The sequence below is a fragment of the Ascidia mentula genome, chromosome 8 (assembly GCF_947561715.1).
Source record: "Ascidia mentula chromosome 8, kaAscMent1.1, whole genome shotgun sequence".
Classification (NCBI taxonomy): Eukaryota; Metazoa; Chordata; class Ascidiacea; order Phlebobranchia; family Ascidiidae; genus Ascidia; species Ascidia mentula.
Window position 1 is genome coordinate 1,146,852 of NC_138573.1, and position 20,261 is coordinate 1,167,112.

At 39.2% G+C, this 20,261-nt stretch overlaps 3 protein-coding genes and 2 pseudogenes across 4 annotated transcripts in view; 3 read left to right on the forward strand and 2 right to left on the reverse strand.

The window, feature by feature from the left end:
* The window catches only part of LOC145912638 (receptor-type tyrosine-protein phosphatase epsilon-like), a 29,791-nt gene extending 27,123 nt beyond the window's left edge, over window positions 1-2,668 (forward strand). The window contains exons 20-23 of one of the 2 annotated variants that reach the window (XM_083000181.1): window positions 1,021-1,146; window positions 1,590-1,726; window positions 1,836-1,974; window positions 2,048-2,667. In XM_083000181.1, coding sequence (XP_082856307.1) covers window positions 1,021-1,146; window positions 1,590-1,726; window positions 1,836-1,974; window positions 2,048-2,107 — 462 coding nt within the window. In that variant the 3' untranslated portion in view covers window positions 2,108-2,667. Of the gene's footprint in view, window positions 1-1,020; window positions 1,147-1,589; window positions 1,727-1,835; window positions 1,975-2,047 lie in introns of both variants that reach the window. The other variant, XM_083000183.1, reaches the window with a different exon arrangement.
* Window positions 2,669-3,468: 800 nt separating this feature from the next.
* LOC145911613 (glutathione S-transferase Mu 4 pseudogene) lies at window positions 3,469-4,249 on the forward strand (annotated as a pseudogene).
* Window positions 4,250-4,575: 326 nt separating this feature from the next.
* On the forward strand, window positions 4,576-5,395 carry LOC145911614 (glutathione S-transferase B pseudogene; annotated as a pseudogene).
* Window positions 5,396-6,389: 994 nt separating this feature from the next.
* LOC145912249 (bestrophin-2a-like) lies at window positions 6,390-8,890 on the reverse strand. Its single transcript, XM_082999663.1, has 7 exons — window positions 8,766-8,890; window positions 8,311-8,383; window positions 8,078-8,232; window positions 7,884-7,961; window positions 7,425-7,577; window positions 7,072-7,152; window positions 6,390-6,965 (listed from the first exon to the last, which is right to left on the reverse strand). The coding sequence occupies exons 1-7, from the start codon at window positions 8,850-8,852 to the stop codon at window positions 6,723-6,725; spliced, it is 870 nt and encodes a 289-aa protein (XP_082855789.1). The 5' UTR covers window positions 8,853-8,890; the 3' UTR covers window positions 6,390-6,722.
* Window positions 8,891-13,232: 4,342 nt separating this feature from the next.
* LOC145910703 (uncharacterized) lies at window positions 13,233-18,153 on the reverse strand. The gene is made up of 10 exons (XM_082997898.1): window positions 18,043-18,153; window positions 17,562-17,707; window positions 17,055-17,215; window positions 16,482-16,554; window positions 16,249-16,403; window positions 16,055-16,132; window positions 15,601-15,753; window positions 14,969-15,335; window positions 14,162-14,821; window positions 13,233-13,999 (listed from the first exon to the last, which is right to left on the reverse strand). Exons 1-10 carry the CDS (start codon window positions 18,141-18,143, stop codon window positions 13,233-13,235), a joined length of 2,661 nt encoding a protein of 886 aa, XP_082854024.1. The 5' UTR covers window positions 18,144-18,153.
* Between the last annotated feature and the right edge of the window lie 2,108 nt (window positions 18,154-20,261).

The window sequence follows — 20,261 nt, forward strand, 5'->3', positions numbered from 1 at the left end:
TACAAAGGGATGTTTTGTTGGAAAATGAGGTAAGCAAACCATAAACTGATGATGTATCTTGAAAAAAGATAAACCATAGTTAAAATAATTTCAGCAACAGTTCATCTTTCTCCACAAGCTCGTAGTTGAATTTCACTGCTTAGGAAGAACTGACTTTCCAAAACATGCGATCACTGCAAAAATGCACGAACTTCAGGAGTAAGAGACTTCTGTTTGTTTTGCCAAGGGTATGAAAGTAAGAATTAAAGAAATTTTGTTCACAGGAAGGGAATAAATGGTGCAACTGGTTATGAGAGAGAGTACAAAATGCTGGATTGGATAAAACCAATTGATAACTCTCAAGGCATTGCAAGTCTTGAATCCAATAAATTAAGAAATTGTGACATCACCATTTTGCCATGTACTTATTATTTAGTGTAGTTGTTATTTAGTTGTTGACATTAAGCCTCTTTCTAACAGATGACAGATATCTTGTGCAAATTAGACAACAAAATTCCTCCCACTTCTACTATAATGGTTCAATTTACAAGGTGTGTAAATAACTTGTATTAACGTCATCAATGTCACCTTTTTTATAATTGCCTGGGTAACTCAATGTAGCAAGCAAATATTATATCACTGAATTCAGAACTTTACAAATGGAGAAAATGCGTTGGCCATGCAATATCCTCTTCCAAATGTTGTTGAGGGGTTCTATGATGTGGTAGTTGGACACCAAACTTGTGTTGTCATTTTGCTGTCAGGAGATGAACCAAATATAATGGTATTAGTTTGTTGACATAATTTTGACATTATAAATTGTCAAATAATCTGCACATAGGACTTGGCTTTTAAATGAATTTTATCTAAATATTTGCTTTTAATTGACCTTTGCTGAATTTGTGTGAGCATTTTGTGCATCATTTTTCTTTTTGGTCTGTTGTGCCTGTTTTGCTAAAAGTTGCTGCTTTCAAATCATACTTTTCAAAAGAAAGTTGCAAACATAGAATAGTTTATTTTAATCCTTTTGTATGTGGACAGTCAACTCCCAGCTACTGGCCCACATCAGTAGGTCAGCAAACCCAATATGGACGCCACACCGTCAAACTCATCAAACAGATTCCAGTCAATCCAACCGTTATTGAAAGAAAGTTGTATGTTGGGCAGGTAACTGTTACCTCATGTTCAGCTATTTGTGTCAACGTTTGGAGGTTCCATAAGCTTGTAGGTGCATGCCTTTGAGGTAAAAATCCCTTGGTTTCAATGCAAACCATAGTGTTCATGAGGCCTGGAGTACCACACCTACACATCCTCCCATTAAGCTGTGTGTCTTGCTGATATGAATTTACCTTCATAAAAGGAACTGTTACCTCATTTTTATGTGAACACAATTAGCTGTTTGCGGAAACCTTTGGAAGAAACCCTCCTTATTTTTTGCAAGACACTTTAGGGGGGGAAAATGTGCCAGTGCGTGATCGCTTGAGATTGTAGGGGGTTTCAAGCCTCCCCCCTTGTTTAAGCAGATTTTTTTGTGTGTCTGGCTGATAGGAATTACCTATTACTGTAAAAACTAGCAAACCTAGTGTATATTACCAAATTGTTGTTTTTAGTTTGAAATTATTCAACTGCATTACAAGGATTGGAGGGAGCACAATGTGCCAAGTAGTTGTGAAACTTTTCTTGAGTTTGTGAGGATAACGCGTAGGATTCACCACAACCGTGGGGGAACTCTATTGGTGAACTGCGTGTAAGTTGAACTTTGCCACAACAACAAAATAAATGTGCTTGTATGTTTAACACACAGTTGGGCAAAAGTATCTTGTAATGAACGAGCGTTTTACTTGGATTGTTATTAGTGATGGTTCGACCCGCACCGGTTTGTTTCTTGCTGCTATGAAACTCGCACTGGCCGCCGAAACGCAGTTGGGCGATGTGGATATTTTCCGAACAGTTAAAGATCTCAGAGACGTTCGACCGGGTATGGTGGCCAATAAGGTAACCATAATGTCAACATACATAGTGCTTTTATTCACAACACTTAACAAAATGTGTTTCTTTGCATTTTTAGAGACAGTATCGGTTTCTCCATCGATTTTTCATAGCTTTGTTGTTGGATACGAATTGCTGATTTTAAACAATCAATTGGTATAAGTTTATGATAACTTCAAGATATCAACGCTTATTCCAGTAGTGTTCAACCCGTGGGCCAATTTTTTCGAAATGACGTTTTTCAACGGTGTCATATAATTTTTCGATGGTATAGCGCCAATAATTTCCATACGGCAAAGAGTGTTGCGGGATATGTCAAAGCTTGTCGACCACCGGTATGATCCACAACTGCACGTGTTTGGGTGTGTGGCAGCTATTTGTTTCCCAGTCTAATTCATTGTGTCATTGTTCGTTGCTTATGGTAGGAATTTGTTGCGTGCCCTGAACGACAGGCATGGTTGAGTTTGGCTTGCTGTAACCACTGTTGGGTTGGATTTGTTGGTTAGCAAGATGTTTTTTACCCAAGTTTTGGGTGCAAAAAAACAAGTTCGTGCCACCTATATGCTTTTGTCAAACTGCAAAATATTTTTTAATTTGGTTTGATGTTATGTCTAAATATATGCATGAATAGCCCACAGCGGACAACAGTTCCACAAACTTCCTTTGCTGGGAAAAAGTTTGTTAGGCAATGTTCAGTGTTATCAGAAGTTTTTCGCAATGAAATACATATCAGCCACGCCCAAAAGCTCCATGATTTTAGTGTATTGTAAACCTATCAGTTTGGTGTAATATCCCACTTCCACAAACTAATACAAAGGGGGAACACTAAGACAATTGTCAATGCAACAACTTGTTTATGACGTAATATTTGTCTTATATCATCAATTTGCATTGTTCAAAAAGTGTGTTTTGTGCACAAGAAAGCATTTAAAACACACGGGAATTTCTCCGAACCGCAAGAGCCACCAAAAAACGCGAATAACCCAGCACGGCTCGCCCAATTAAGCGTAACGCTGGTTTTGCAACACGTTGCAAGTTTTTCGTGGCGTTGTGCAGGATTTGCAGGTCAACTACGGAGTTTAACTGTTTTTGTTTTATCTTTGCTGAAAGCTCGTTAAAACCGCGACTGCTTTGATGCAAAAGAAAATTCTGCCAGTATTGTAGATGGTATTTGGTTGCACGAAGTTTACAAAAGATTTCTAAAATTAGGAACACTTTGCCAGTACACAAGCCCAATAAGGCGCTTTTTGGCTTGGGTGGAAAGGTAAATTCGTTCACGGTTTGCATGAAATTTGACATCACGTATGTGCGTATTAACGCAGTAATAAAATAGTAACAGCAATCTTGTTGTCATTGCATTTGCACTGACCTTTGGTTCGGTTTTGCAGCGTACCAATTGATTACGGTCGGTTTAAAATGCCAAATGCATGAAGTAAACATCTAAGAAATGCTGGTTATATCCCTTTTTGAATTTTCCTTTTTACAGAGACCCAAGGAAAAAGCAAATTATTTGAAAATATTGCAATGAGCAGTGGAAAGCCCGTTTTAGCATATTGGGATGTTCGGTGCCTCGCTGAACATATACGCTTAATGTTTGAGTATTTAGGAGTAGAATATACAAATAAGCATTATTTAACCGGCGACGCTCCGACTTATGAGCGTAAAGAATGGAAGAAAGACAAATACGACGATTCCCTGGGCTTTGAATTTCCTAACGTTCCTTACCTAATCGACGGTGACTTAAGATTGACCGAGAGTTGGGCAATAACACGGTACCTTGCAAGAAAGTACAAGGTCTTGTTTCCAGATAATGCAGAGGGAGAAACACAATGCGACATGTTGCAAGGGGTTATTGAGGATTTACGACACGATTTTTGGTTTGTTGCTTGGCAATCCACGTCGGAAAATTTTCTGCCTCGAAAGAAGGAGTTCTTTAAAAAGTTAATAAGATTGTTAGACTTGTTCAGCAAATACCTGACGGAAAAGCGATGGCTTGTCGGGGAGCAATTGACCTTCGTCGATTTTGCACTCTTTGAGTTACTTGATCAAATCAAACTCATGTTTCCCAACTTTGACGAAAACTGCCCTAAAAACATCCGGGAATACTTACTTCGATTCCAGTCACTCCCTGCCATCAAAGCTTACAGAACATCAAGTCGTTTCAAAGCCCTGCCAGTGAACAGCAAATACTACTACTGGGGTGGAAGCTCCACACTACCCGAAAACAATGCTTAGCAATCTGAGATGAGATCCAAGATTTAAAAAACCTTGGACAAAATTTCTATGTTGGAATGTGACCATGTGACAAATGTAAACATATTAACATGCGTATAGGGTCAAGAATTAACACTTCTTCTTAACCAGTTGTCTTGTAATTTTGTAAAGCATTTTTTTACATTGGGTAACTTTTGTGTTGCTTAAAATGCCCTGGTTTGTTTTTTTCAAGACAAAGGCTTGCTATGACATGCATTTATTTTGTTGTTAAAAAAAAGAAATAAAAAAGAAAGTTTGCAGAGAAGGTGTGGACCAAGGTTGCAGCTCAAAAACTTTTTTTATTCTTTAGAAAATCAGTTCAAAATACACTGCCAAATATATACGTAACAACAAGATGGGCAAACCTGTTTTAGGTTATTGGGATATCAGATGTCTTGCTGAGCCAATTAGACTCATGTTTGAGTTTTTAGAAGTAGATTATGTAAACAAACTTTACCTCACAGGGAACGCTCCACATTATGAACGCAAGGAATGGCAACATGACAAAGTTGACCTTGGGCTTGACTTTCCCAATGTGCCATATTTAATTGATGGGGAAATCAAACTGACTGAGAGTTGGGCCATAATGCGTTATCTGGCACGGAAACATAAAACTTTGCATCCTTTAACAACACAACAAGAAATGCAATGTGATTTACTTCAGGGTGTCATTGAAGATGTTCGGTATTGGTTCATTAACCTTGCTTACTATTCCACTGATGAAAATTTTGAATCCAACAAGTCAAAGTTTTATGACAAGTTCACCAAGCAAATGTGCTGTTTTGGGAATTTCATGGGTAAAGGTTCTTGGCTTACTGGTGACAAACTTACTTTTGTTGATTTTGCATTGTTTGAAACCTTGCACCAAATAAAGCTAATGTTTCCAAACTTTGAAAAGGATTGCCCTCAAAACACTGCTGAGTATTACAACAACTTTCTTGCAATTCCACAGATAAAAGCTTATCACAGTTCAGATAGGTTTAAACCACTCCCTATAAACAGTAAATATAGCTACTGGGGTGGTGGCTTGCAACTGTGAAATAAGTAAACAGTATTACATGCAACTGAAATAATGAGTGTGCACTTTTATTTCAGTTTTTTTTGGATAATATGTGCTTTGTAGCAATGTGGGCAATTTGTTTAGGTTTTATTTTGTAACGTTTTGGAATCAATTGATGCAGTATTGCTTTCTTTGGAGTGCAAATTTGTTTTATGTTATTTGATTCTTGTGCATGTTTGTGAATTTCTATTTATTAAAAACAAAATTCTGAAAAGCACATCTATTTCAGTAATAGTTTGCTAATAGGCTTGTTCTAAAACATATGCAAGGAAGTCAGAGCTGTTTTAAAATAAATGTGCAAAAAAATCCCCTTCAGGAGATTTCCCGCTGTTTATGTGCTGTGTTATCTTTGCTGATCCAACAAAAATTCTATTAGACCATTTGTTATTTCACACGAACATTTATTACACACATAAACAACGTGAAACATGAACCTATAAAACCACAAATTGGGCGCCAATGTAAAGGTAATTATTCTAAATTAATTTTCTCCTAATCACCGTCTTGCAGGTGCCAGATGCATTGGGAGGTGGTGAGTTGCGACGAGCTATGTAACCATTGAGAAACATTACTGTTTGGTGAAACTTGACCGACATGAAACAAATCTTTTATTAGTTTATGACCAGACTACACGTGCAGAAATTATCTACATCAAAAAGTTCATCTAAAAACTTGCAAACACAAAACAAGGCACATGATCTAAAAAACATTCTGAACTTACCAGCCACAACCTATGAACGGGCTTGGCAACAAATATATGACAGTTTTGGTAATATTAATGCTTTGCTTTAATACAGTAATAGGCGTAACATAGTTAATTCTCCCGCCAAAAGCAATCGAAATTAGTGAAAAAAATTACACATATTACACTTTATATTAACGGGATGGGCCAGCTTTAGAGCCAAAAGTGATTGTCGAGAAGCTAACCCTTGGAAGATATAGTAATAGGCGTACAAGGCCGTGTTGAATTTAAGGCCGGGTCCACACTCACGCTTTGCGCCTGCGAATTCCTTGTTTGTTTGATTGTCCCAAGCGTACGCCCGCACGCCGGCGTATAATGAAACAAACAAAGAATCCGCCGGCGCAAAGCGTGAGTGTGGACCCGGCCTTAGACTCTGTTGTCCCTAAGGCAAATTGTAACAGGTGGCTTAAAAATACCAACGTATTAAGTCAACCAAGTAAAACACACATAAACAAATATGTCAATGAATTTTTTGGAATCATGTTTGTGAAGAAATTAACTCTCGATGAGAAGATAAATTTGTTGACCGTTGAACTTACGTCAAAGTTTTTTAAATGGCCTGGATTTTGGATGGTCCCACGGCACGTGGCTTGTTTGTGTAGGTATGGTGGTTAATCCGGCATTGTTACTATGCAACTGGGAACTAACGGCGTCTTACTATCTATGCATTCTTCGTCATCTGGTGCTTCGTTGTGCAGTTTAGACGAAATTTTGCTTCCTCGGATGGCTGAGTGTCTTTTTTGTCAGCTTCCAACACCAGTTCATCAAGTTCCAACTCATCTGTGTTGTTCCCAACATTCCGATCCTCATTTTCGCGCGTCCAGCTTTCTTGTTGTATCGGCCATACCCCACTCCTGGTTGGTTGGTCGAGGTTGGGTTTGTCGAAGATATTGAGGGGAGATGTGGGAGTGGTGAAGTTGTCTGTGCCGTCTCCTTCGTCCCCTGCAAAATTTCGCATACTCTAAAACATACATCTACCAATCATTTGCCTTATTGAGTTAACACAGAAGGGTTTCGCGTACATCTGATCTGCCACAATCATCGTCACCTCGTGGTTTCGGTCGATGCAAAAATTCACTTCGAAATCATCGTCGTCTTCACCAAACGGGTTTATCAGCTGTTCGGCAACCTGTGTTGTAAATGTGAAGTCGTCTGTTACTCAGTATTTTGCTTGAGATCTTGGTTTTTTTCTATTACCAGTTTAGCTGTATTTTGAAGAAAGAATCAATTTAAGAAAATATAAAGACTTTTAAAATCAATATAAAGAATGAACATGCTGCTCGCACTGCATGTCATCTTTTAAGGATTCGTGGCAAATAATGTATTCATTAGGGTTTAACATTCCCTCATCTATAATCATTTGACTACTTAAAGTCGCCATTTAAAAGCCCTTCAACTCACCTTGAAAGAACCAACGTAGACGAAAAACTGCCCGATTGTGAATACTGGAACGTATATATCGATCTCGTGACCTGCGTAACCTTTGGCAACATCCAAGTACTGGCGGCTTAATAGCGTCGACATAAAGAACATATACACGACTACAGTCACCACCTACAAATGAATTACCACAATTAAAACGATATAGTGTCAAGTTAAACCTGTTTGCTTGTGTTAATATTTTCCTCGACAATATCCTAAGCCAACTAATTAAGTTGGTTATGGGCGACTTAAATAATTGAATAATACTTCTATTGGTTCATAGATGTTTATTAAACCTATGAGAAGAAACTTTTGGTACTGGTAGTAATATAGCTAATAGATTATTTTTTATAGGAATTATTTACATATTGATCACGTCACATTAACCCTGACTAAATTCGCAGCCAAAACTTGTTCTTACTGAAACCTAACATATACCTGTGTGAAGGCGAGAGGGACGCTGATCCAATTATAACCGATAAGTCGGGCGCAACATCCACGAAACATGTTAAGTTCCTGCGGAAATATACGCAGTGTTGGTAAGAACAAAGTTTTACTTGCAAGTGTTATTTTATAGTCTTTTAACAAAGTGCGAATCAACGTAATGATAAGAGTTGAAAAAAATTTATTACCTCAAGAAGAAGTTTGAAGGTCATATCGTCTTTTATTCGACCTTCCTGGCGTGTTTCGGTGAATAAGTTGCTTAACCACATGAGCGGGACCCAATATTTCGAATTTTCCATCTTAACATTTTCATAACGTTTCAACTCATCCTCGGTCATAAAACCTAAACATAATTTAACATTTCTATGGAATTGATCTTATCACAGGCGAGGTCGCAATAAGTTTATTGGGGTTAACGAACCTGCTTCCACGATGTGTCTCGTGGTGCGAAACTTCTCTTTCGCCACAGTTGACACATCCCTATACGTCAGTATCTGAAACCAGCAAAATACTGGTCTTTATTCCTGTCTGGACCTCGATTAGAAATCATCCTTATGATTTACGAATTTTAACTGGCAGATGTTGCTTTTAAGAAATAAACATAAGTACTTTGTGGTTTTAGGATGTTATATATTAAGAACATCTTATATTTTCAACTTTATATGTGATGGTAATTATATGAAAGCACTGTTTTACTAAATTCCTGACGTTTTTTCGATAAACAATAGATTATTTACGATGATGAGACAAAAAAAGCTTGTAAAAGAATTACGTCATAAGTAAAAATATCTTCATTTGACACAGAACTTGGAATAAACTTTGTACTGATGGTGTGTGCGGCCTTTTACACCTGTTGGTTTGCTGCAAAATATTTACCTGTGCAAGGTTAAGGTAACGCAGCATTGTCCTTCTCAGCAACCGTCCTCTGTCGTCATTTCCGTGTACATTTGGTACAATAATCATTATCAGTCTGTCAGGAAATGGAAGATTTTGGAACTGTGACCACCATCTTCCTACCACGCATACGAGGTAAAAACCTGCATTGTGACGTAGGTCAGGGATGTGTGTCTTTTTCTAAAGAGGCTCATAGCATAAAAATGTTAACAAAACCCTCAGCATTTATTGTAATATTTATATTGATTATCGCAGCTCTCACCAAATCACATAGGCTTCAAAAACCTTGGCAAAATAAGACTTGTTGCAATATAAGAGCTATCATTAACACCTAAAAATCTTACTGCCCATGTTGCCAACACAATGGAACGAGAGGGCTCTCAAAAAGCGATTGTCACGTTTTTACACCAAAACAGCCACTAGCACTTTGATAGCAAAACTCGTTCGTCATGTCTCGCACCCAAATCCAGCAAGTACACGCTGAAACTTGCCTAGTATCCAAGTTATGGACGTATGCTCGGTGTAGTTTCGAAAGTGAAGACACAACTTCTCGAAGCGTTCCTTCTGTTCCCCAAGGAGTGCAAAGCGATAAACCAAAGAAAACACGGTATAAAGGGTGGCGTAGATGAGGAATTCTCTGCAGAACAGAATAAAATGTTTCAAAAACTTATATTTTACCCAAATTGCGTGAGAAAGTACAAAGACAATATCATGAAGCGATTCTTGGATTTTTTTTCACCACCAAACAATTTTATATCAATAAAAATTAATATCGCTTTTCAAAGCAACAAGTTCTTTGACATAAGAAGGGTCCAACTCGCTTTTTGCCGCATTTAGCTTTTATTTACAGCTTGAATGACAGTTAAATGGGTCTTTTTATTTATCTCTTTTCGTATAGAAGTTCTTTAGCACTATTTCCTTTATTACATAATAATAATAAAAATTACTTACTTGTATAAAAGCTTGTAAAAACTCCCCCGACATCGAACAAAGAGTTTTAAAAAGCTCCTCGGTCTTGTATTTGCCACTTCGTTGGCATACGTCATTATTGTTACGTAATACACACTTAAAAACCTATGAAAAAAACAGTTAATCCTTAATTTTTATTGAATATGGCTGTTTATAGTGATATTTTGTGTTTGAAACCAGCTTCCTACCATAAACTAACACACCTTGTGAGACAACCCTGCCCAAACTATCAAGCCTTTCACCTGAACGCTGACTTGCCCAATCTCCAGTAAACGGGAAACAGCCAAAATCGGTGGACCATTCTTTATTTCTATTGTTCGCACCTTGTCACGAGTCACATGTGTCACGCACCTGTCACACACACACCTGTTGGTAATTTTCCATCGCTTTGCTGTGAGGTTTTACTTAAAACTTTCCGTTTTTCTTCACGCGCTGACAAATCTACCATCCTGCCGATCAAAGTGCTACATACAATCTTTCCGCCGCGACGTGAGTGGCGCTATGTGAAACGCATCGTTTGGTGTTTGTTGGGTTCTGAATTTAACTGCGGTACACTCTCTTGCCGAAACCTTCTTGCTCCGAAACACATCGCGCTTGTCTCTTTATAATCTCTTGCTCTTTATGTGGTCGATTTTTGTTTTTCTATCATTTCTAAGGCATAACTAGACAAAACACTGTTAACAATAGGCCAACCGGTGGACTACTAGTTTTTAATTTGGCCACAGCAGCTACGTACAAACATACCAATTACTCTGGTGCCACAACTCGAATGAGGCTGAAAAATAGCCTTTACCATAAAATACATGTAGGACATTCACCTATCATATTGTGTTTCACACCTGGTTGATCCCCGAACCTGGGTTGTGGTTGTTTTGCCAACATCATTTCAACAAAACAATGACCACTTTTTGTGTTGCATTCTAAACCCTAACTTGACTGAATTCCGAAACAAGCCGAAAGAAGTACTTGGTAAAACCTTAATTCACGTTGTTTCCTATAGGAAACATAGCATACTATGAATATTTAGCCGGACATTCCTGGTCGAAAGTTTATTATTTCAGCCTTGTATCTCATCGCTGACTTGCCCAAACTCAAGTGAAATGAAAAACAACGTTCACGCCCAAGTCACTATATTATTCCATCCGTAAATAAAGTCGTGCGTGTTGTTCACTATGTTTTCTTGAAAACTTGTCGCAAATGGCTTGTTAGTAATAACTAGTGATGCACCGAAACAGCTATTTTTATATTCGGCCGAAACCGAATATTCGGCAAAAGTTGCCGAATTATTTCGGCCGAATAAACCGAAACTAATTTTGGTATCCATCTCTTTAAACACAATAAATTTAAACAAAATATGTGCTGGGTTGGAACTAATCTTATCATACAGCCTTTTTTGGTCTTCTGTGCCAAATGCTTAAAGTTGATTTTCATCATGTCTGTGAAAATAAACAAATAAAACGAACACATTCGTGCAGTTTGAACAATGATTCTAACCTTTTCTAAACTTCGGGTATCAGCGTTACATGCAGTAAAAAAGTTTCGGTTTCGGCCGAATTTTGCAGAAACATTCGGCCGAAACCGAATAACTGCGAAAATCTTAGTTTCGGCCGAATAAATTCGGCAAACCGAACTTTCGGTGCATCCCTAGTAATAACTTGCACAACGCGGTACTCTACCAGTCTGTCTTGCTATTGCACCAGTACGATGCAATAGCAAGACAGACTCCATCCAACCATTAAATGGCGTATCTGTTTTAAGAAACTCAAACTTCTTCATGGGTGACGCCTTCTGTTATGCTTGTTTCCTTTCGTAAGGAAAATTACCTTTCAAGCCTACCCTGACAATACTTAAATATATATCAGTCTTCAAACACAAAAACAAACAAATTAACAACGCGGGTTTCCGTGGAATGACAAACAGCCTATTCGCCACATGAAACTTTCTCGATGAGAAATTCATTACCGAGCGGGACCACTTGAAGTTAGAAGCACCACATCCACTGTACTTATTTTTTTGTACGTAATTTCTGGCAACCTGAACAGAGTAGCTTTACACCCGAACACTTCAAAGTTACATGTATTCCCAAGACCTTTGCATCTCAAACACTAATTTAACTGAGTAACGAAAGAAGCGGAAAATTGACTTGGTAAAACCCTCATGCTTTGCCAGACAACCCTGTCGAAACTTAAATATTACAACCTTGCACCTAAACACTGGCATGCCGAGTGAATAGGAAACCCTACCACGCGCGATACGCTCGTGGCTTATTTCTGAGGTTTTTCCCGAAGTTTCCTGTTGCGTTTGGACGCGGTCGTCTTACAATGTAGCGGCACGATTTCATCTCACGTTATTCTTCATAAGTGAGCATGATTGTTGAGTCAAATACGCCATTATGGACTTCTTCGCCACAAAACTATTTTACAGAAAACTGCGCACTGCACTCTTTTTGAGTATGTTAGAATAAGCAATAGAGTGAACCATTTTCTTTATGTAGTGAGCTGCAAAAAGGGCCTTTCTTTGGTGCGCAGTTTTCTGTAAAATTTCTTTGTCCATATTAGGTTTTACGCCATCAGGAGTTGGTAACCATTGGTTTGTGTTGATTGCATGAATACCTCATTTATATCAGGAGACGACGCGAGACCTTCTAGATGGTCGTTTGAGGGCGCCGTAAAGCGGAAGAATTGTTAAGAACACTCTTTCGCGCGATCGCTACGTTATTGCTATGGCAACTTTAATTTGAGTATAACATGCTTTTAGCAACCACATTTGCGCCGTTGTCATGACAATTCGTTTAACGCTTTAAGGTCTTTTGCTTTTACAGCTTCATAACTTTCTTGATATCTTGTTTGATGAAACCCACGCCTGGAATAAATATCTATCATGGTTTTTACTTTGGCGCAAAAAGAGTTTAACAAAAAACCTGCATCCAACACAAACATTCAACACGAAACCCAAATGTGGTAAAAAATGTTCGTAAAAACCCTCGGAACTTGTGAGGAAAAAATCGGACGCAGAGGAGGAAGCAGCGAAATGTAAATGCAATGTAAAGGTAATTTTCTAAATTAATTTTCTCCTAATCACCGTCTTACAGGTGCCAGATGCATTGGGATGTGGTGAGTTGCGACAAGCTATGTAACCATTAAGAAACATTACTGTTTGGTGAAACTTGACCGACATGAAACAAATCTTTCATTAGTTTATGACCAGACTACACGTGCAGAAATTGTACACGGCAAAAGGTTCATCAAAAAACTTGCAAACACAAAACAAGGCACATGATCAAAAAAGTTACGCAAAAACATTCTGAACTTACGAGCCACAACCTATGAACGGGCTCAGCAACAAATATATGACAGTTTTGGTAATATTGATGCGTTGCTTTAATACAGTAATAGGCGTAACACAGTTAATTCTCCCGCCAAAAGCAATCGAAATTAGTGAAAAAGTTACATAGATTACACTATATATTAACGGGATGGGTCAGCTTAGAACCAGAACTGGCGTATTACTATCCAAGCTTTCTTCGTCATCTGGTTCGTCGATCGCAATCTGTATCAAGGAAGTCTCTTCTTCCCTGTCCAGTTCAGACGTTGTCAGGAATTTTGCTTCCTCGGATGGCTGAGTGTCTTTTTTGTCAGCTTCCAACACCAGTTCATCAAGTTCCAACTCTTCTGTGTTTTTCCCAACATCCCGATCCACAGTTTTTCTTCCGACCAAACTCTTTACTCCGAGAGTATTCGGTCGACTGCTCCTGGAAACACTCCTATTTTTCTGCGGTACAGGTAATTTATATTTCACTTCAGTTTCACACGTGAACTCTCCTGTTCCTGGCATCCTTTTGTCTCCACCATATGGAACTCCACTCCTTCTCTTCTCCGACCTGGAAACAGTCGTTGGAAGGATCTTGCTGTCCTCTTTATCATCACTACTGACAAAAGTCGCTCCTTTCTGTTTAATTTTAACCACAAGGTGGTTCCCCTTCTGCGCGCCCAGCTTTCCTGTTGTGTCGACGATCTTTGGTAGGTTGTTGCTATGGTTACCAGGTGAGGAGGCAGCTGAGGGGGAGGCACTCGGCACCACTTGGTGGAGCTTTCGCAGGCCGTCGGTAAAGGGCATTGTTACATCACGCGGGGAAGCCCCGGGCCCCCATACCCCACTCCTGGTTGGTTGGTCGAGGTTGGGTTTGTCGAAGATATTAAGGGGAGATATTGGGGTGGTGAAGTTGTCTGTGCCGTCTCCTTCATTACCTGCAAAATTCCGCATGATTTAAAACATACATCTACCAATCATTAGTTTGCCTTATTGAGTTCACACAGAAGGGCTTGAATATAATTTGATCCATAAATTAAACGTCAGTTAATACAAATATTGTGATCGATTCAATCAAAAGACTTTCTTTAAAACATTACCTGAGGGACTTGATATCAAGGATTTGGACGATTTGTCTGGGTGCTCTGGTCGAGGTGGTGGGGCGGGACTTCGCACTTCCGGAATCTTTTTAATCGTTCCCTTTTGCTCCGCTTTTACTTTCCTTTCCTTCGGCGCTGTTCTAAATTGATTTTCCTTCTGAACAGGTGATGGTGAGGTCTTAGTGACGTCACGTGTTTCAGTTTTTCTTCCAACGAAACTTCTGACACTCCTTTCCTCCCCCGACCCCGAAACTGTTCTCCTAATCCTTGTTTGGGTTTCCCCGTACTCTTCATCATCACAAATGACAAAAGCAGCCGCTCCTTTCTGTTTTAATTGCATCGCAGGGTGGTTCCCCTTCTGCGCGCCCGGCTTTCTCGATGTGACATCAATGGTGGTCGACGGTGGGTTGTTGCCATGGTTACCAACTAAGGCGGGATCGTGGGGTTCTTCCAAAATAACGCAAATCTCTTTTAATGGAGAGGCGCTCGACACCACTTGAACGGGCCGACGGATGTTTTTGTTAAACGACATTGTGACGTCATGCGGGGAAGTCCCGGGCCCACATGCCCCACCCCTGGTTGGTTCGTTGAGGTTGGGCTTCTCCAAGATGTTGGAGAGACGTATGGGAGTGGTGTTTTCTATGCCGTCTACCTCGTTAACTGCAAAAATGCATTACATATAAAGACATACATCCACCACTTTGTTGGTTTGCCTTGAGTTTACACAGCAGAAGGGCTTCAATATAATTTGATCCACAGATTAAACGCCAGTTAATACAAACATTGTAAACTTTCTTTAAACTTTACCTGAGGGATTTGGCAGGAGTTGAGGTGACAGAGCGCCCTCCAATTTCTCTGGGATTTTTCTCATTCTGGTCCTGGCGGCAACGTTGATTTCCTTCGGCGTGAAGTGATTTCCGTTCTGAACACGTGATACCGGGTCCTCCACGAAGTCGCGGTCGTCATCGTCAGTGTCGTCGGCGCATACGACTTGGTTGTGGTAGGGATTGTCGGCACTCGGGTTGTTCCAAAACTTGTCCTTCTCGAGTTTTGGATGTTTCGCGTACATCTGATCTGCCACAATCATCGTAACCTCGTGGTTTCGGTCGATGCAAAAATTCACTTCGAAATCATCGTCGTCTTCACCAAACGGATTTATCAGCTGTTCGGCGACCTGTGTTGTAAATGTGAAGTCGTACGTTACTCAGTATTTTGCTTGAGATCTTGTTTTTTTTCTATTACCAGTTTAGCTGTATTTTGAAGAAAGACACAATTGGGAAAATATAAAGACTTTTAAAATCAAAAAAAAAGAATGAATATGCAGCTCGCACTGCATGACAACTTTTGAGGACTCGTGGCAAATAAAGTACTCATTAGGGTTTAACATTGCCTCAACAATTGATTATTTGAAGTAGGCACTAAAAAGTCCTGCAACTCACCTTGAGTGAACCAACGTAGACGAAAAACTGCCCGATTGTAAATACTGGAACGTACGTATCGAACTCGTGACCCGCGTAACCCTTGGCAACATCCAAGTTCTGGCTGCTCAATAGCGTCGACATAAAGAACATATACACGACTACAGTCACCATCTACAAATGAATAACCACAATTAAACGATATAGTGTCAAGTTAAACCTGTTTGCTTGTGTTAATATTTTCCTCGACAATATCCTAAGCCGACTAAGTTGGTTGTGGGCGGCTTAAATAATTAAATAATACTTCTATTGGTTCATAGATGTTTATTACACCTATGAGAAGAAACTTTTGGTACTGGTAGTAATATAGCTAATAGATTATTTTTTACAGGAATTATTTACATATTGATCACGTCACATTAACCCTGACTAAATTCGCAGCCAAAACTTGTTCTTACTGAAACCTAACATATACCTGTGTGAAGGCGAGAGGGACGCTGATCCAATTATAATCGATAAGTCGGGCGCAACATCCACGAAACATGTTAAGTTCCTGCGGAAATATACGCAGTGTTGGTAAGAACAGAGTTTTACTTGCAAGTGTTATTTTATAGTCTTTTAACAAAGCGCGAATCAACGTAATAATAAGAGTTGAAAAAAATTTATTACCTCAAGAAGAAGTTTGAAGGTCATATCGTCTTTTATTCGACCTTCCTGGCGTGTTTCGGTGAGTAAGTTGCTTAACCACATAAACGGGACCCAATATTTCGAATTTTCCGTCTTAACATTTTCATAACGTTTCAACTCATCCTCGGTCATAAAACCTAAACATAATTTAACATTTCTATGGAATTGATCTTATCACAGGCGAGGTCGCAATAAGTTTATTGAGGTTAACGAACCTGCTTCCACGATGTGTCTCGTGGTGGGAAACCTTTTTTTCACCACAGTTGACACATCCCTATACGTCAGTATCTGAAACCAGCAAAATACTGGTCTTTATTCCTGTCTGGACCTCGATTAGAAATCATCCTTATGATTTACGAATTTTAACTGGCAGATGTTGCTTTTAAGAAATAAACATAAGTACTTTGTGGTTTTAGAATGAAGACCATCTTTTATTTTCAACTTTATATGTGATAGAAACAATATGAGAGTTTTACTAAATTCCTGACGTTTTTTCGATAAACAATAGATTATTTACGATGATGAGACAAAAAAAGCTTATCAAAGAATTACGTCATAAAACTTTTTTCATTTCAGCTGTTTTTGTCTCATTGTCGTGAACAACCCAACACGATCTAGTTACACACTTCAACATCGCCAAATATTGCGACTGCAAAATTAAGTTGTCAAAGCGGTTGTTGCATGGTCTAAAGTATAAAAATCTTCATTTGACACAGAACTTGGAATAAACTTTGTGCTGATGGTGTGTGCAGCCTGTTACACCTGTTGGTTTGCTGTAATATGTTTACCTGTGCTAGGTTAAGGTAACGCAGCATTGTCCTTCTAAGCAACCGTCCTCTGTCGTCATTTCCGTGTACATTTGGTACAATGATCATCATCAGTCGGTCAGGAAACGGAAGATTTTCCAACTGAGACCACCATCGTCCCACCACGATTACGACGTAAAAACCTGCATTGTGACGTAGGTTAGGGTTGTGTGTCTTTTTCGAAGAAGGCTCATAACACAGAAATGTTTACAAAACCGACAGCATTTATTGTAATATTTATATTGATTATCGCAGTTCTAACCAAATCACATAGGCTTCACAAACCTTGGCAAAATAAGACTTGTTGCAATATAAGAGCTATCATTACCACCTAAAAATCTTACTGCCCATGTTGCCAACACAATGGAACGAGAGGGTTCTCAAAAAGCGATTGTCACGTTTTTACACCAAAACAGCCACTAGCACTTTGACAGCAAAACGTTCGTCATGTCTCGCACCCAAATCCAGCAAGTAAAAGCTGAAACTAGCCTAGTATCCAAGTTATGGACGTAGGTTCGGTGTAGTGTTGAAAGAAGAGACACAATTTCTCGAAGCGTTCCTTCTGCTCCCCATGGAGCGCAAAGCGATAAACCAAAGAAAACACGGTATAAAGGGTGGCGTAGATGAGGAATTCTCTGCAGAACAGAATAAAATGTTTTAAAAACTTATATTTTACCCAAATTGCGTGAGAAAGTACAAAGACAATATCATGAAGCGATTTTTGAAATTTTTTCACCACCAAACAATTTTATATCAATAAAAATTAGGACCTTGGCGGTCAGGCTTAAAATCGCTTTTCAAAGGAAGGAGTCCCTTGACATAAGAAGGGTCAAACTCGCTTTTACCGCATTTAGCTATTATTTACAGCTTGAATGACAGTTAAATGGGTCTTTTTATTTATCTCTTTTCGTATAGAAGTTTTCTACACCTATTTCCTTGATTACATATAATAATAATAAAAATCACTTACTTGTATAAAAGCTTGTAAAAACTCCCCTGACGTCGAAGAAAGAGTTTTAAAAAGCTCCCCAGTCTTGCATTTGCCACTTCGTTGGTGTACGTCACTGTCATTGTTGTTGCGTAATACACACTAAAAAAACTTTGACAAAAAAAACTCTGTTGGGTGCAAAATATTTGGAGTTAATAACTTTGAAGATGAAAGCCAAAGCTAAAATGCTGTTATACATTAGAAATAGTAAACGTTTCGAACACTAACTGCGTTCATCATCAGTACTACAATGAGTGCATGCAAGAAAAGCGTCAGGGTAATAAAGGACTGAGCAGGCAGAAGGGAAACAGCAGCAGCACCAACACGCAAACAAGCCAGAGGCATGTCGCGTGACAACAACATGGGAGCACAGCAGCGACGTCATCATTAACGATTTGTCAGGCCGCTGTACGGACCTAGATGTTGAATAGGTAAAGAGGTTTTGAGCTATCATCCACGTTCAGAACTGGTTTGTGGTGTTGGATGTACAGTGTTTCCAGAATTAGTAATTTAGATTTTATATTACAGGTGTGTAAAACTTTGGGCAAATTGAATTTAACCTGATGATCCGAATTTTCCCACAGATGGTTGCTGACCTCGCTTTCAGCTTTTGAAGAAGGATGATGCTCCTTCATGCGGATGGCAAGGTTGCGCGTGGTCTCACCAATGTAAGTGGCCCCACAGGAGCAGGTGAGTTGGTACACAACATTACAGCGATGGAGAAGCTGTTGCTTGTCTTTAAAGTTGAAGAGTTTGGAGAGGGAAATGGTATCGTGGATCATGCGCAGTTTGATGGGAAGAAAGCTGCGTGTGTTAATGAATTGTCGTAATTCCTGACGTATGTAATAGTTTACAGGGCCAAGGAAGGGCAGTCGAAATACCAAGTACTTGGTTGGTGCTTGAGGAGGGGGGGTCGGTGGGCTCACGTTCACGGTAGTATACCGACAATTGAGGTAACGCCTAATGCAAATGGAAATGAAATGGGATGGAAAGCCATTGTTAATGAGCATGCGAGAAATATTACAATACTCAGCATGCAATCCTTGGTAAGTGGAGCAGATTTTGTACGCTCTATGTAAAAGGCAATTGACTAAGTTTCGTTTATAGATGTTCCACAACTCTGTTATTCCACAATTTTTATTAAATACGGCTGTCGCCATTTTTATTTCCTCTGAATGAACGGGAACCAACGCTAACAAGATCGAACGTTGTCTACCGCGTCACGTGCTCCTGCGGTTCGTCATGTATCGGCCAGACAAGACGCAATCTCATCACGAGACGAGCCCGTCGTCGGAGGTTTATCAACATACGGGTAACGTCATAATTATCATATTGCACAAACCATGAAATCACTTGTGCAACATAATTATCATATTGCACAAGTGATTTCATGGTTTCATCATTGGTTTTGAGCCCAAAAATTTTCGCCCTTTCTTTGCACGCGGACAAATCTGTCACCTGCCGGTCAAAGCCCTATAATATTTCCGCCGCTATGTGTGAGTGGCGCTATGTGAAACGCATCGTTTGGTGTTTGTTGAATTTAACTGCGGTACACTCTCTTGTCGAAACCTTCGTGTTTAGAAACACATCGCGCTTGTCTCTTTATTATCTCTCTTGCTCTTTATGTAGTCGATTTTTGTTTTTCTATCATTTCTAAGGCATAACTAGACAAAATACCGTTAACAATAGGCCAACCGGCGCCACACTTTTTGTTACAGTAAATGCTTGCATTTAAAAAAAAACACCCTGTTTACATATTAAAAACCTGAAAACGCATTGTAAGAAATTTCCCAAACAATGATCGGGTGCATCGAAGGGAAGAGCCTACGATGTCAACATGCTGTAATAGAATATATATTTATTTTCTTCAATGCGCCGCGTTAGTCTCTGGTCTATAAATGTACTACTTGCTGGTGCACTGTTTTGAGATCAAGTTCGCAAAAGCTTGTGCTAATATAAATGTTTAACAGCCAATCTCTTATTAAAACAGTACACCAGCAAGCATAGGCGTCGATTTTTCAACAGTTTGTACAATACTTAGGGTGACTTTTCCAGGTTTTAGAAACACGTAAAAAAAACATATCGTCAGTCACATCACCCTAAACATAGGCAGACGACGCGAGTTCCGTTTCGTGTCACTTTGTTTTAACACCGAATCATGTTGTTGTAGCACTAAATTTTGAACACTTTAATTACTAAAA